The following is a 15,260-nucleotide window of genomic DNA, read 5'->3' as shown; positions in this document are numbered from 1 at the left end:
TTGAAAATTGTCAAAAGGGCGCATCAGCAACATCTTAGGAACGGATGAGCGAGTCAAGTTCAAACTTTCAAGGCATGTTGTGGGGATTTTCCAACAACTAAAGGACATTATATATATGCTGCTACAGCTATGACTACCAGTATTACAACTTCTATCACGACTGGTGCTACTACTACTACTACGACTGATGTGACTGCTTCGACTACAATCACTACAATACTACCACTACGAGTACTGCTACTACTACTACAACAACAACTATGACTCCAGTAAAGTTTGAGCTAAATCGAAATATATTAGGTGTATGCGGGTGACCAAAAAAAAAAACATACCAGCAATATCTCAGGAACGGCTAAGGGTATCAAGTTTAAAGTTTTGAAGCATGTTGAGGGGGATTCTAGACAAAAAATCAAAAGGCCCTAGACAACTAGACAGCTAAATCAAAGGTGACTCATCTTCCCCAACATATCTCCGAAGCGGCTGAAAGCAAAAAATTGAAATTTCTAGGTTATGATGAGAAGGATATTGACCTAGCCAAAAGAAGTAAGTGCACCTGGGTTGCTAAAAGAGTGTATTTACAAAATCTCGAGAACAGCTAGGGTTAGAAACTTTCAGAAAGTTACTAAGTGGAAAATTCCAGGGCCCATTGAACTAAAACAAAGGACATATATTAATTAACGTTGTCAAAATGACATGAAATGGTTAAAAGTGCAATGTTGAAACTTTCAGAGAGCGTGTAAAACTAAACTAAAGAAACCATGCTGATCCAGATTGTCAAAATAGCGTCTGTGCAATATCTCAGGAATATATAAGAATATTAAGCTGAAACTTTCATGGAACGCTGAAGGGGTTTTCGAACTATACAGAGGTTTTTAGCGTTATGCAAATGTTTCAAGAACCGCTAAGGATATAAAGTTCAAAGTTTCATGGGATGCACAGAGAATGTTGAACTATATCCAAAGACTACGTGCATCCAGGTTGTTAAAGAAGCGTATCAGCTAATACCTCAGGAACAGCTAACGGTATTAATCCGAAACTTTCAAGGAATGCTGAGAGGATGTTGAACTAAAACAAAAGATGCTGCATGGATCCAAATAGTCAAAAGCACGTATCTGCAGAATATCAGGAGCGGCTAAGGTTATTTAGTTGAAACTTTCAGGGCATTTTGATCGGAATACTGAGCTAAAAGACACTATGTGCATCCCTGTCATCAAAATGGCAAACCTGCAATGTTTCAAGAATGACAAAGGGTGCCAAGTTGAAGCTGTATGAGCTGTATGCTCTGTGAGCTTCCAGGTTGTCAATAGAGCGTATGTGCAACATATCAGGAAGAACTAAGGATACTAAGTTGAAACTTTTAGGAAATGTTAAGGGGTATATTGAACAAAATTTTAAGACACTATGTGAATCCAGGTTGTCAAAAGAGTATAAACGAACCTTAGAAATTTCTAACGGTACTAAATTGAGAAATTCAGGGAATGGTTAGGATGATCCTGAAAAAACTCGTAAGGGACTATGTGCATCAAGATTGTAAAAAAGCCCTATTTGTAATAGCTGTGGAACAGCCAAGGGTATTAAGTTAAAGTTTTGAAAAGAAATGCCAAGGGGAGCACTGAAATAACTCAAAAAGATATCCAGTATCACGTCAAATTGGCCTGTATGCTAAAAGCATTAATTTGAATTTTTCCAATAGAGGAGATATTGAACTAAATCAAAATATACAAAATTTACAACAGCTGTCAAAATAACATTCGTGCATCCAGGTTGTCAAAAGGGTATATCTGCAATATCTCTGGACTTCTGACGGTATTAAGTTGAAATTTTCTGGGAATGGCGCTGAACTATATGATCGTCAGAAAGGTGCACTATGTTGAACAAGGTCGTAGGAAAGACGAATGTGCATTATCAAGAATGGCTCAGGAGCAACTAAGGCCCAGCAGCCACGGGAAACTGTTTTGAGACTAGAATTGCTGACCGATTGCGCACGAAACTGTTTTGTGACCATGGCCTTGAAGTAGTGGGGGCTCACCGACGAGGCAATCCAGATGTTACTGGTTCCCAATCAGTCTAAAACCGGTTCCGCACGAGCCTCCAGTCGTGGTCACAGTTGTGTTGCAGAGTGTTGTCCCAGACATTTTCGGGAACTATCGCGTTGATATTGTCCAATTATTTTGGCTCTCAACATGTCAGACCAGGAATTAAACGTGAAATTCGTATAAATGGAGAAGTATGAAGAGCTGTAAAATTATAAACTTTCTGTGAAAATTTTGTAAAATACGTCATTCTGTAAAAGGCGATAAATTTTCTATCTGTTTGAGACAGTTCTTTTGCTGCTAAGAGCAGACGAAACTTTGCATTCTTTTCCAAGTAGGGATGGACCCTCTGAACCCTACGAAACCTGCGGTACTCATAGTAATCAATTAAAGTCTTCCTCGTCGAAACTCAACATAGTTAACCACACTGCACTGCTTAATTAGATTACTACAACTGATCCACAACCACTCGCGTCCGTGGGCGGAGACATGTTTCATTTTGGTTGTATACTGGTCACAAACCAGTTACAGATAAGACTAGTTTCCAACCATTGTAGTGAAACAGTTGCTCCATGAGAGATGGCCCTAAGGGTATTAAGTTGGAATTTCAGAGAACATCAAGAGGGATATTGAAATAAATCAAAAGACACTAATTGTATCATGGTCATCAAACTGGCTAGTATACAATAACTGAGCAGCAAGGGGGTTTTATGTTTAAACTTTAAGGAGAAGGTTAGGGAGAAAATTGAACTGAATCACAAGAACTTATGTGCATCTAGGTAGTCGAAAGGGTACATCTACAATATCTTGGTAATTTCCTAAGGGTATTAAGTTGAAATCTTCAATTAATGGTGAGGAGGATGTCGAGCAAAATAAAAATATACTATATACATCCAAGTAGTCGAAAAGGCACGTCTACAAAATATCGGGAGCGGCTAAGAGTATTTAGTTGGCACTTTCAGGGGGTGCTGGGAGAGGATTTTGAACTAAAAGAAAAGACGCTATATGTATCCATTTTGTCAAAATGATGAACCTGCAATATAACAAGAGTTGCTAAAAGTATTAAGTTGAAATCTTCGGTGCGTGTTGAGATAAATTCCAAATACAGCATGTGCCTCCAAATTGTCAAACAACAGTATCCACAACATCTCACAAACAGCTGTGGATATCAAGTTGAACTTTGAAGGAATCGTCAGAGAGTATATTGAATTTAACCATAAGGTACTACCTGCATTCAGGTTGAAAAAAGGGCATATCAACAATATCTCAGCAACTTCTTAGGGTAATAAGGCAAGACTTTCAGAGAATTGTACGGATGGTACTGATCAAAATCAAAACACACTATGTGCATCAAGGATGCAAAAAGACACATCGACAGTACCTCAAGAAGTTCCATAAATAAATGTAGAAACTTTCAGGGAATGTTCAAACGTTGTAGAACAAAGTCAAACGCAACTGTTTATATCAAGGCCATAAAAAAAGGCGCATTTATAACATTTCAGGAACAACTAACAGTACTAAGTAAAAATTCCAGAGATTATCGAGAGGTATATTGAACTAAATCAGGAGACATTAAGTGCATCATGAATGACAATATGGCATATATGCAATAACTCAGGAACATTTAAGAGTATTAAGTGGAAACTTTCAATGAAAGTTGAGAGAAATGTTAAACTAAATCAAAAGACACTCTGTGTCTGCGTTGTGAAAAGGGTATATCTGCTAAACCTGTGAACTGTATGCATGCAGGGTGTCAAAATGGTTCATCTTGGCTCAAAATCGTCAAAATGGTTCAAAATGTATGCATGCAGGGTGTCAAAATGGTTCATCTTGGTTCAAAATCGTCAAAATGGTTCAAAATGTATGCATGCAGGGTGTCAAAATGGTTCATCTTGGTTCAACATCGTCAAAATGGTTCAAAATGTATGCATGCAGGGTGTCAAAATGGTTCATCTTGGTTCAAAATCGTCAAAATGGTTCAAAATGTATGCATGCAGGGTGTCAAAATGTATTGTGCTTGTTGCACAATACATTCTTTATGACAACATAGGCACATACACACAAACAAATCTATGAAAATAGTACACTATGCAAACATACAGGTCTCAGAAACGACTGACAAAAAAAAAAATATTCTCAAAACGAATCGTCATAAGACCTATTATGGAAATCCGTAGAGGCTGAACTACTCTTGAAAGACTGGACCGTGATAGTTTCAACTGTTGAAACTGATAGTTGAAACTGATAGTTTCAGTATGGCAGGGACGGCTAAGATATTAAGTAGAAACTTTCTGTAAAGGATGAAGGAGATGTTGAGATAAATCAAATGACATTATCTCCATCCAGAATCTCAAAACGGGACGTCTTCAATAGTTCATATATGGTTAATGGTATAGATTAATGGCTTAAGAGACCTAGCTGAAACTATGAGGGAATATTGGACGCAGAAGACAATTAGATTCGGAATTTTGATTTGTTGACCCAAGGGAGCTCATCAGCTACACGGAATGTTTGAAAAAAAAAATTGTTGGATTGATTCTTAGCGTGATGTGTTCTCTTTTTTCATCTCACTAAAATTTCAGGCTGTGAAAATACCTCAATAACCTCTAGAAAAGTTTCAGAACCAACAACAAATAAGCCACAAATATAACCTAGATCACTGAAGTAAACTAATGAAAGTAGACTGACTGTCAACTTTCGTCGAGTTAATTCATAACGCTGCTATCACGTAAATATGTTATTTTGTCGTGTTAATTCATAATGATATTCATTCACAGAAGTCTAAAAGCAATTTTGGATTTATTTACATTTCAAAAAGAAAATGTTTAGAAAGAAAATTTCGGTGACGCACAAATAACATTGGCCTTTAGAAGGCTTAGGTGGCGTTACCCCTACTCTTATTTGTGGTAATTTCCTTTGGTTTTCAGTTAAACTTGATTGTTCATTGTAAGTTGTGCTCGGTTAGGTCTTATTCATTCATTGAGAGCGGTTTTAAGTTTCAAGAAAGATTGTTTGACCTTATTTTTGCTAGTCTTTGGCTTGATACAGCTCTTTCCATTTCTATGAAAAAAATCACTTTTTTAAAAAACGTTACTTTAGTTTATCTTGGTCTACCAAAATTTTATCTTGATTGAGGTTCCCTAGATTCTGAAATTTTAATTGAGTGTTTTAATGCCTTTAAATTTGAAGCAGATTATCATGAACAAAATTAAATTTTCTGAGCTATGGATCAATACAATCATTTTTTCTTCCAAAGTTGATTGTTCTTGTTAAGATCCTCTTAATTTAAAAGCCTGTGACAAACCAGACATAAACTTGGGCCTTTTTTGGGCGTAACGAACCGATACCATCAAAATTAGTTTCAAATTTGTTTTTGCTTCAGGGGTTCACTTACCTGGGGAGATAGGAAATAACATGGATGCATATAACTTCTTTTGACTTACATTGCTACTTCACAATGAATAGATTCTGATCCCAAAGAGGATGAAAGTGCCAAAACGTTTAGGCAGATTTGCGAAAAAATCGGTTTAGCCCTTCTCTTCCTATTCCCCAAGTCAACATTCAAGGTGCACATGGTTCTCCACACAAAAACAGCTCCCTGGAAGTTCCAACTTTATCTCTTAAGCCATTCGCATAGTACTTAAAAGAAGATTTTGTGAGAAAGACATAGTGTCTTTTGATTTACTTCACTGCTTAACCATAAATTGATTTTAAGTGCCATAGCAGCGAATAGTGCCAAAATATTTAGGCTTACTAGAGACAAGACATATTTAGCGCCTATCCCTGACAGAAAATTTGAAGTCCTCTTGCCCCTTTCCTTTCATATCCGATTTTATCTGAAAGCCTCAGCTCAATCCTACAAGCTGTTCACAGGATATTGTAGATAACATATTTTGAAAGACAGAATTAGCTTAGAGTTTAATTTAATTTAGTTCTACGCTCTACCCCCAAACCATGATGAAACGTTTACTTCCCTCAGTCCCGACACACCGTGAAAATTTCAACCTGATATCCCAAGCCATTCTCGAGCTATTGCACAAATACCATTTTGATAAGTATCTTTTGATTTACCATACTACTTAACCTTAAATAAATTTAAGTACCATAGTGTAATAGGAGCTAATTGCACAAAATATTTTGATAGATTGGAGACAATATTTTTTGCCCCTTTCCCTCTCCTAAACACAAGATTTTCCCCCCTTTGCCTATATTCTCAATTCCTACTACGGTGTCCTACAATTTCTACAACGGTGTCTTAATTATCCCTCTCCAAGTCAAAATATGATGTTCACTTGATATCCCCCAGCACCCCGCGAAAGTTTCAACTAAGACCTACAAGCCATTTCTGAGATACTGCAGATACTCTCAATATGGAAACTCTGATACTCGCACCATCTTTTGACTTACTCAGGTACGCGTGTCGTTTTCAGAGTAAACCTATGGGATGGGAATATCGGCCTAGCGATCTATCCTAAGAGCTTCTAGCTAATCAGACAACCAAGATCAAATATGGATACCTTTTCTATCTGTGAACAATTGATGTTCTAAGTAATTAAGGGCTATTGCTCCTCGGCCGGTGGGGGTAACGTCGGCCCTGAAGGACTGCATATTACAACTTTCGACACTTCTGAACTAAATGACTATCTAAAGATTTTTATCTGGTCTTATCAGGGTTAAGAGAGGGATCAGCCAGAATATAAGGGCAGAGAGCCAGGCTGGTTGCCCTCTTATCACTTACAGCCCTTAAAAAAGGTAATATAATTTTAATTGAATGAGGTCCCTCCCAAGCTTCTATGACTACTACTTCCATAAAAAGATTTTTAGCCCTTTCTAGTTCAATCATTTTTCATTGGGGTCTCCAATTCTTTCAAAATCATTTCTCCAATTCAATCCATTTAGAAAGAAAATAGAGTCGAAATTTATTTTATCAAAATCTGAGCAAGAATAGGCATAAAAGAGATATATTTAAAAGAGAGTTGTTTCACAAATTTAACTTGATTGTATTGTTAGATATTTCATTTGCTACCATATCTTTAAAAATATTAGTTTTATTTTTTACTTGTATAATGTGCAATTTTGATATCAAAAACTTTTCTTAACAATTGTTCACAGTTTTTCCTTTGAACATCTTAACGATACGCACTTTTTTCATGTATTTTTAAATGCTCCCTCGACCAGCCTAAAAGGTGTTTTGGCAAACTCTTTTCTCCATCCTATTATCTCTTATCTACCACTGTAGTTAATCTATAAAATAAAGTGCACAGCATCTCACCTCAAAGCGTATAGACTTTGTAACTTTCTGATAAACAACTCCACTAAGAGCATAGCCAATCAGCCGAGGAGTCAAGCCTCTATATAGGCCAAGGTAGCCATCGCGCTGGACAATATACGATACTACAAAATAAAATGACTATAAGTTAGAAATTTTTACATACCAATGTTGGAATTCTGTAAGTTCTGACGTTTTTCATGACTATTTTAGTAACAATATTTCACTACACAGTTATGAAACTGGTCATTTTGATTATTTTTTTATGCCACATAGATGTAGAACCAAGACGGTTTTCAAGGATTTTCAGAGCCCCATGTATGGAACTTCATCCCACAGAGCATTCGGGGGGCTTAGCACCTCGGTTTCTTTAAAACAATTTAAAAAAAAGAATATTTATTATGAAAAGGTTCCAAGTTTTTATTTATTTATTATTATTATTATTGTTCCTATCATCAACATCATGGTAGAGTGGTTGATGAAAGATATGTTACTGTTTTTATTTTGGTTATGTGATTTATACAGCTTTTTTATAAATACAGCTGTAATTTATGTATATTTTGAAAATTTATACAGCTACTGAAATGTAGAAGTTTAAAATGGATACACCTAAAATAACCAACAACTACCTCCTCCCCCCCCAAAAAAAACGCCTATTTATATATATATATATATATATATATATATATATATATATATATATATATATATATATATATATATATATATATATATATATATATATATATATATATATATATGTCTTATATATATATATGTCTTATCTATATATATGTCTCAATTCATAATTCTTAGAAAATTACAAGAAAAGGAAGAAATAAAGTTTGCATTAGCAATAATCATTAATATCATATTTGTCCAATGTCAAAAAAACACTAAGTACACAATTCATAAGTAGCAACTAATCCCCGTCAAAATTTATTAATGGGGATTTTAGAGTTTTCTGAGAGCAAATCATAGTTTAATAATTCAATTCAGATCTTTAAAAATTAGAACGTTTTGACATGCATTATAACAATGCTGGATATGTCAGGCCTTGTTCAGATGACAGTCATGCTATTTTTTTAATATATGCCTAATTCCAGGACTCAAGCATTTCAGCTATAGATTAAAAATCTGAGGGTAAAAACGTAATACAAAAATCTAAAAAAAAAATTCAAAAATACATTTCAGAAATGGTGGACATGTTACATCTTGTTGGAAATCAGAATCATGCCAACAATTTCAATACGTATGATTGCAGAGCCCAAAGAGGTTTCCTAGGGCTCACATTCTGACTAATATCTCCTCAATCCCCAGCTTTATTTATATTAAATAAAAAAACAAGTTTTTTTAAATGAAGATAAGGAGCGATATTAAAACTTAAAACGAACAGAAATTACTCCGTATATGAAAGGGGATTTTCCTCTTCAATGCCCCGCTCTTTACGCTAAAGTTTGACTCTTTCTCTTAACTCGACTTCTTATAAATTTAAAAAACTTTGGCGTAAAGAGCGGGGCGTTGAAGAGGAAAAGCCCCTTTCATATACGGAGTAATTTCTGTTCGTTTTAAGTTTTAATATCGCTCCTTACTTTCATTTAAAAAACTTGTTTTCTTTTACTTAATTTCTGGACGATTTTAATTAATGCATGTTTTGATCTTGGCTCTCCACACATAAATAATTAAAACAAAATTTGCATATTAATTTTTTTTGGCTAAATGGCTTTCTCATAGTTTTAATCGGAAGATTTTGAGAAAAAGGGAGCGAGGGAGGAAGTCTAGTTGCCCTCCAATTTTTTAATTACTTAAAAAGGCAACTAGAACTTTTAATTTTTTACGAAAATTTTCATTAGTACAAAAAATATACGTAATTTATGAATTAACTTACGTAACGAATTTCTATATTCGTATGTTTTTATTGCGTATATGAGGGGGCTCATCCCTCGTCGATACCTCGCTCTTTACACTAAAGCTTAAATTTTGTCCCAATTCCATAAGAATCACCCTTGAATCACAAAGGCCGTAGAATAAATAGTTGAAATTGCTAAAAATACTTTAGCGTAAAGAGCGAGGTATTACGAGGAGGTAAACCCCTCATATGTGTAATAATTTCTGCTCGTTTTAAGTTTTAATGCTGCTCCTCACTTTCAGTAAAAAAAACTTTTCATATTTATTTCTTCATTGTTTTTTTAAATAATACTAGAAAATCTTGCGCCCCCTTCATTGAAAGTCTCTTCCCCCATGAGAAGTTTTTCCATGGAAAGATCCTCCCATGTAGCCTCTCCCTACCTCAACTCTTCCACCAATCAAAAAATCCCCCTGAAAACGTCCGTACACTTTCCAATAACCATTACTATATGTAAACATAGGTTAGAGTTTGTAACTTGCAATCCCTCCCACGGGAACTGCGGGGAGTAAGTCGTCCCCAAAGACATCGTTATTGAGTTTTTCGACAATGGTGAATAAAATGGCTATCTCAGAATTTTGATCGGTGACAATGGGGAAAAAATGAGCGTGGAAGGGGGCCTAGGTGCCCTCCAATTTTTTGGTCACTTAAAAAGGGCACTAGAACTTTTAATTTCCGTTAGAATGAGCCCTGTCACGACATTCTAGGACCACTGGGTCGATACGATCACCCCTGGAAAAAAAATAAACAAAAAAACAAATAAACACGCATCCGTGATTTGTCTTCTGGCAAAAAAAAACGAAATTCCACATTTTTGTAGATGGGAGCTTAAAACTTCTACAATAAGATTCTCTGATACGCTGAATCTGATGGTGTGATTTTCGTTAAGATTCTATGACTTTTAGCGGGTGTTTTCCCCTATTTTCTAAAATGAGGCAAATTTTCTCAGGCTCGTAACTTTTGATAGGTAAGACTAATCTAGATGAAAGTTATATATTTAAAATCAGCATTAAAATGCGATTTTTTTATGTAACTATTGGCATCAAAATTCCATTTTTTAGAGTTTCGGTTACTATTTAGCCGGGTCGCTCCTTACTACAGTTCGTTACCACGAACTGTTTGATAGGGACACAGTGAGTTTCCCCAAATCATGACAATTCTAAAAATATCTAAGTAATGGTCTTAAATGATTAAATGTTCAAAACAAAAATAATTTAGAATCGAGGAACTCAGTTTGATCGTTGGGAAGTTCCTGGGAGGGTGTAAAACGAAAGACTTTGAGTATATTTCCTTTCCTTTCAGTTAATTTTTTTTTTATTTAACTTCTGAACGTTTTTGAATTAATGCATGTTTGATTTTGGCTCTCCACAAAACAAAATTTGCGTATTAATATTTTTTCGCTAAATGGCTTTCTCTTAGTTTTTATCAGACGATTTTGAGAAAAAAAGGGATGAGGGAGGAGGTCTAGTTGCCCTCAAATATTTTGGTTACTTAAAAGGGCAACTAGAGCTTTTATTTTTTACGAATGTTTTTATTAATAAAAAATATGCCTAGCTTATAAATTAACTTGCGTAACAAACTTCTATATTCGTATATTTTTATTACGTATATGAGGAGGTTTGCCCCCTCGTTAATACCTTGCTCTTTACAGTAAAGCTTAAATTTTCTCCCAATTCTTTAAGAATGACCCCTGAATCAGAAAGGCCGTAGAATAAATAGTTGAAATTACTAAAAATACTTTTGCACAAAGAGTGAGGTATTTAGGAGGAGATGAGCCCCTCGTATGCGTAATAATTACTGTTCGTTTTAAGTTTTAATGCTCCTCCTTACTTTCAGTTGAAAAAACTTTTCCATCTTTATTTTTTCATTGTTTTTTGTTTTAAATAATGCTTGAAAATCCTGCGCCCCCTTCATGGATATTCTCTCCCCCCGTGACATATTCCTCCATGGAAAGATCCTCCCATGTATCAAGGTTTGTAACTTGTAGCCCCTCCACCGAGGACTGTGAAGGAGTAAGTCATCCCCAAAGACATAGTTATTAGGTTTTTTTCTACTAGACTATGCTGAACAAAATGACTATCTCATAATCTTGTTCCGTTGACTTTGGCAAGAAAATGAGCGTGGGAGGGGGCCTAGGTGCTCTCCAATTTTTCGGTTACTTACAAAGGGAACTAGATTTTTAATTTTTAACGAACGTTTTTATTAGTAAAAAAAAATATATGTAACTTACGAATTAACTTACGAAACGAACTTCTATATTCGTATATTTTTATTATGTATAAGAGGGGGTTTGTCTCCTCGTTAATATCTCACTCTTTACACTAAAGCTTTAATTTTATCCCAATTCTTTACGAATGACCCCTGAATCACAAACGCCGTAGAATAAATAGTTGAAATTATTAAAAATACTTTAGCGATGTATTTAGGAGGAGATGAGCCCCTCATATGCGTAATAATTTCTGTTCGTTCTAAGTTTTAATGCTGCTCCTTACTTTCAATTGAAAAAAAACCTTTTTCATTGTTTTTTAAAATAATGCTAGAAAATTCGGCGCCCCCTTCATGGACTTTTTCTTCCTCCATGATAAATTCCTATAAGGGAAGATCCTCTCACGTAGCCCCTCTCCTGAACCCCCTCCCTCCCCCTCCAACCAAAAAATCTCCCTGAAAACGTCGGTGCACTTCCCGATAACCATTATTGTATGTAAACACTGATCAAAGTTTGAAACTTGTAGCCCCTCCCCCGGGGTCTGTGGAGGAGTAAGTCAGCCCCAAAGACAAAGTTATTATATTTTTTGACCATGCTAAACAAAATGACTATCTCAAAATTTTGATCAGTTGACTTTGGGAAAAAATGAGCGTGGGAGGGGGCGTAGGTGGCCTCCAGTGTTTTAGCACTTAAAAAGGGCACTAAAACTTTAAATCTCCGTTATAATGAGCCTTCTCGCAAAATTCTAGGGCCACTTGGATGATACGATCACTCCTGATCGTAGGATCGTAGGACCACTGGGGGGGGGGGGGGAACAAACAAACAAATAAACACGCACTCCTGATCGGTCTTCTAGCAAAAAATACAAAGTTCCACATTTTTGTAGATAGGAGCTTGAAGCTGAATACGCTGAATGCGATAGTGTGATTTTCGTTAAAATTATATGACTTTTAGATGTTCCCCCTATTTTCCAAAATAAGGCAAATTTTCTCAGACCCGTAACTTTTGATGAGTCAGACTAAATTTGATGAAACTTATATATTTAAAATGAGCATAAAAATCCAATTTTTTTGATGTGTCAATTAGTATCCGAATTCCGTTTTTTAGTTTCGTTAACTATTGAGCCGGGTCGCTCCTTACTATAGTTCATAACCACAAACTGTTTGATATAGCATTTTTTTCAAATTCCTACAGTCTTTCTTTTTTGAATAAAGCAAAAAATTGCGCACTTTCGGAAGTTACAGAAATTTTAATTTTTTGAAATCACTATGTTAGTAGAATTCTTTACACAGAAACTGATGAAGCTCTGTCCAAGCGTACTATTAGAGTTGCTAACGTCTCGTATCCTTTGCACAGATGCAATCCTGGATGGAACCCTATCCCGGTGCACTATTGGAGATGCTAGCCCATTGTATCTGCCTATACTTCAAGCAGAGCCATAACATTTCTTCGAAACATCACTTGCCAGGTTTGTTTTGTTGGTAAAACAATGCAACAGATACTATGACAGCCCGTACCATTGCGTTATCTCAGCATCCAACAACAGGAACGTTCTTGGAATATTGCTTTGAATGCCAAAATATTTGATATAAAAAAAGAGATTGGTCTAAGTTATTATCATTTGATAAATTGAGTTTGATCAAGGAATATGTCTAATAAAAGGAATCTTGATGTGGATTATAATATACGAGAAGTTTGCAATCTATATATTTTTTGCTGTAAGTTTAGCGGACGGGGACTATTTTTCATGCAGGTTTGGTTTATCAAAAGGCATTTAATTCCCTTTAGTTACCGAATTGTGTGAATATCACCTTTAGTTTTAAAAAACACCCTTCCCTACCAGCCATTCTGGAGCTATTGAATTCAATCCATGGAATATTTTGAACCTGGATCTTTAGGGGACGGTAAAGAACAATACCAAAACTAAAAAAGAGCATTTACCAAATTTTATGTGTTTGTATATCATATACAATCAATAATTTTAAATAACACCCCTCCGTACTAGCCATTCTAGGGCTATTGAATTCAATCCGTGAAAAATTTTGAGCCTGTACCTTCAAAGCACGGTAAAGAACAATATCAAAACCAAACAAGAACAAGGAGCTCGTGTGGCACTTCTGACTAGGTCGGAAGAGCCAAGAGCTCATATGGCTTGAGCTCTAGCAAAATTTTAAGAATCAATAGATTGATCTAAAAGGAAAATCAGAGGCTTCATACCAGTCAGGATTTAAAATAAGAGCTCTGAAACACGAGTTGCTTCTAAATATCAAAATTCATTAAGATCCGATCATCCGTTCGTACGATCAAAATACCTCATTTTTCTAATTTTTCCTCTCCCTTCAGCCCTCCAGATGGTCGAATTGGCGAAAACGACTTTATCAAGTCTGTTTGTTAAGGTCACTGACACGAAAACCAATTTTTATCGTCCTAGCATATCCAGAAGCACCGAACTTAACAAAGCAATGGACCCCCTTAACTCCTCCAAAGAGACAAGATCCGGTACGGTTATGTCAATCACGTACCTACGACATTTGCTGATTCTACTCACCAACTTTCATCCCAATATCTCCACTCTAAGCGTTTCCCAAGATTTCAGGTTTCCCGCTCCAACTCCCCCCCCCCCAATGTAACCAAATCTGGTCGGGCTTTAAAATAAGAGCCCTGAACATGAATTCCTTCTAAATATCAAATTTCATTAAGATCCGGTCACCTGTTCGTAAGTTAAAAATATCTCAACTTTTCTAATTTTTTAGAATTAACATCCCCCCCCCCCTAACTCCCCAAACAAAGTGGATTCAGTACGGTTATGTCAATAACGTATCTAGGACTTGCGCTTATTCTTCCCACCAAGTTTCATCCCGATCTCTCCACTCTAAATGTTCTTCAAGATTTCCGGTTTCGCAGATTTCTGTTTTTCCCCCATGTCCCCGGATCCAATTCAAATTGAAAATAGAACGTCTGAGACATAAGATCTTTCTAAATATCAAGTTTCATTAAGATCCAATCACACTCTGAAGGACAAAAACCTTCTAGGTATCAAATTTCAGTAAGATCTGTTTACCATTCGTAAGTTAAAAATACCTTTTTTTTTTTAATTTTTCCGAATTACATATAATTTTTAAAAAAAAATCAAATTAAAAATCAAGTAGTTGTGGGCATCAAGTCATGGCTCATTGTAGAAATTGCCGAGCCAGATGGCTCGACTGAGTGAGAGGAAAATCTGGGATAAGGCCAAATTATGATTGTATAAAAATGATGTCAATTCATTTGTTAATTGACAATATCTATCATCCGTTCATGCGTCATTCATAGGGCAGAACTAAGGCAGTCCAAAAAAATCTGAAGTCCAAAAACCAATTTAAGATCAAAAACTTCTGCTCCAAAAAAAGTCCCAAAATAATTCTAAGTCCAAAAATAATCTTAATTCCAAGAATTATAAGTTTAAAAGATCCAAGTCCAAAAAGGACAAAAATGCTCAGAATCAAACACAAACAAGATTCGCTTCATCGGTCAAGCTCGTAAACCACCCAAAGACAGTGTTTATGCGCTTCTGAGCTTTGATATTACTCTTTACCGTCCCCTGAAGGTCCAGGTTGAAAAATATTCCATGGATTGAATTCAATAGTTCAAGAATAGCTATAATGGAGGGGTATTTTTTAAAACTAATGGTTAAAAATGATATAAAAACACATAAAATTCGGTAAATGTTTTTTTTAGTTTTAATATTGTTCTTTGCCATCCCTTGGAGGTGCAGCTTCAAAATATTCCATGGATTGAATTCAATAGTTCAAGAATAGCTATAATGGAGGGGTATTTTTTAAAACTAATGGTTAAAAATGATACAAA

General features: G+C 35.6%; 1 protein-coding gene across 1 annotated transcript in view; it reads right to left on the bottom strand.

The window, feature by feature from the left end:
* The window catches only part of LOC136025104 (mitochondrial carrier homolog 2-like), a 99,703-nt gene that overhangs the window by 60,549 nt on the left and 23,894 nt on the right, over positions 1-15,260 (bottom strand). The window contains exon 3 of the mRNA XM_065700833.1: positions 7,306-7,427. Within this exon, the coding sequence (XP_065556905.1) occupies positions 7,306-7,427 (122 nt within the window). The remainder of the gene's footprint in view (positions 1-7,305; positions 7,428-15,260) is intronic.

The sequence above is a fragment of the Artemia franciscana genome, chromosome 3 (assembly GCF_032884065.1).
Source record: "Artemia franciscana chromosome 3, ASM3288406v1, whole genome shotgun sequence".
Classification (NCBI taxonomy): Eukaryota; Metazoa; Arthropoda; class Branchiopoda; order Anostraca; family Artemiidae; genus Artemia; species Artemia franciscana.
The sequence above is the reverse complement of the archived record's forward strand: the minus strand, read 5'-3'. Positions and strand labels throughout refer to the sequence as shown.